This window comes from Morone saxatilis, unplaced genomic scaffold (genome assembly GCF_004916995.1).
Source record: "Morone saxatilis isolate NCDOM2014 unplaced genomic scaffold, NCSU_SB_2.0 Contig4, whole genome shotgun sequence".
NCBI classification, from domain to species: domain Eukaryota; kingdom Metazoa; phylum Chordata; class Actinopteri; family Moronidae; genus Morone; species Morone saxatilis.
Window position 1 is genome coordinate 2,320,554 of NW_023339984.1, and position 1,407 is coordinate 2,321,960.

The 1,407-nt window shown below is 39.4% G+C and overlaps 1 protein-coding gene across 19 annotated transcripts in view; it reads left to right on the top strand.

Moving 5' to 3' along the window:
- The window catches only part of ablim2 (actin binding LIM protein family, member 2), a 101,207-nt gene that overhangs the window by 87,609 nt on the left and 12,191 nt on the right, over nucleotides 1-1,407 (top strand). For all 19 annotated transcript variants that reach the window (XM_035675291.1, XM_035675304.1, XM_035675298.1 and 16 more), the window contains 2 exons: nucleotides 14-122; nucleotides 223-281. In XM_035675291.1, the coding sequence (XP_035531184.1) occupies nucleotides 14-122; nucleotides 223-281 (168 nt within the window). The remainder of the gene's footprint in view (nucleotides 1-13; nucleotides 123-222; nucleotides 282-1,407) is intronic.

A 1,407-nucleotide genomic window follows, 5' to 3' on the forward strand; every position in this document is an offset into this window, starting at 1 on the left:
TCTCTTCCCATAGAGGACCAGTTGGATGATCTTAAAGAGTGAAATAGATGGACACATGGGTCCAGAAGACCTGGATCCCCGCAAGTCCACCTGCAGTCTCCCCACTGACACCTCCCAGCCTAGTGAGTACCCAGTCACATGCTCAACCTGGTGTAAGTGCAATGAATACAACAATATAGATAGTGTAAAATAAAAATAAATATATATTTTCTTACACTCCAGATTTCCCCTACAATAAGTCTGCTTCCTTACCCGGATATGGACGGAACGGCATCTACAAGGTGAGCTGCAGTGAATGCAAGCATACATAAGAAGTAGAAGGAAAGGCAGGCTTGATTTAAACAATCTTTGGGCTCAAAACAATCCATGGTGCTTCCTGGAATACGTGTTTGCTTTAGTCAGTCTTACCTATGTGGATCCAAATAAACAGACTTCATGAATAGCCAATACAGTTGTGTAGTGTGATCAGTGAAAACGGTCAGGAAATAATTGATGATCAATTTATTATTTTTTATGTGAACAAAATTATATTTGACCACTAAGTCATGGTTATACAATCAGAAATAAGTAAATGAAAACCATTATGTGAATTTGAACATTTCCAAGTTTGATGCCCCTAGTAGTTCTAACAAAAACAGACGCTGCCAGTGCCAACACAAAACCTGCACCCATGTTCACTGTAACAAACAAAATAAATCTATACTTAGTAGCCTTAAATTACGTAAAACCAAAGAAGAAAATGTTGTCTATAGAGCAAACAAAAATCCTCAAGTGAATGTAAGAAATGTGCAGTCCACTGGGAGAAGAGAAAAGGAATTCAAGAGGCTAGAAACACCATAGCTCAAACTTGAGTCCTTAAAGGAAAACTCTTTGTGTTTTACAACTGGGGTTTAATTTCAGAGCTATGGACATCAGTTTTATCCTTTAAGGTGAAGTTGGATAAATGGATCTAACAAGGCAAGAAACATGAACTGTCAGACAGTGAAAAAGGTTATAAACAAGCTGACAGGTTGCCAGAGAATACAAAGCACTGTTTATAGAAGGAAAACAAAGGGAGGGCACCCATAGTGTTGCTGAGGCAAGACCTCTAGAAACTGTGATTGGTACACAGACCATTTGGGCAAACATTTTTGTTTCTTTCTTTGAGTTTTCGTCCAATTACATTTGACTAACCTGGAAGTTTGTCTGATCTTCTGACTGCCTCATCTACTTAGTCTCATTCCAAAATCATCAGCTTGGTCAGTGGCCCTCCATTTCAAAATATGACACTGTAGATATCCCTCTAGCATTTGTGATCGTGAAAGTCAGGTGGTGTAGTATGAAGAGCAAGAAGGTCTGCATATGGAGGTGGTAGGGTAGATGGATGGATGCTGTTCATGGCCACTGACCAAGTGGCAGTATTTGTTG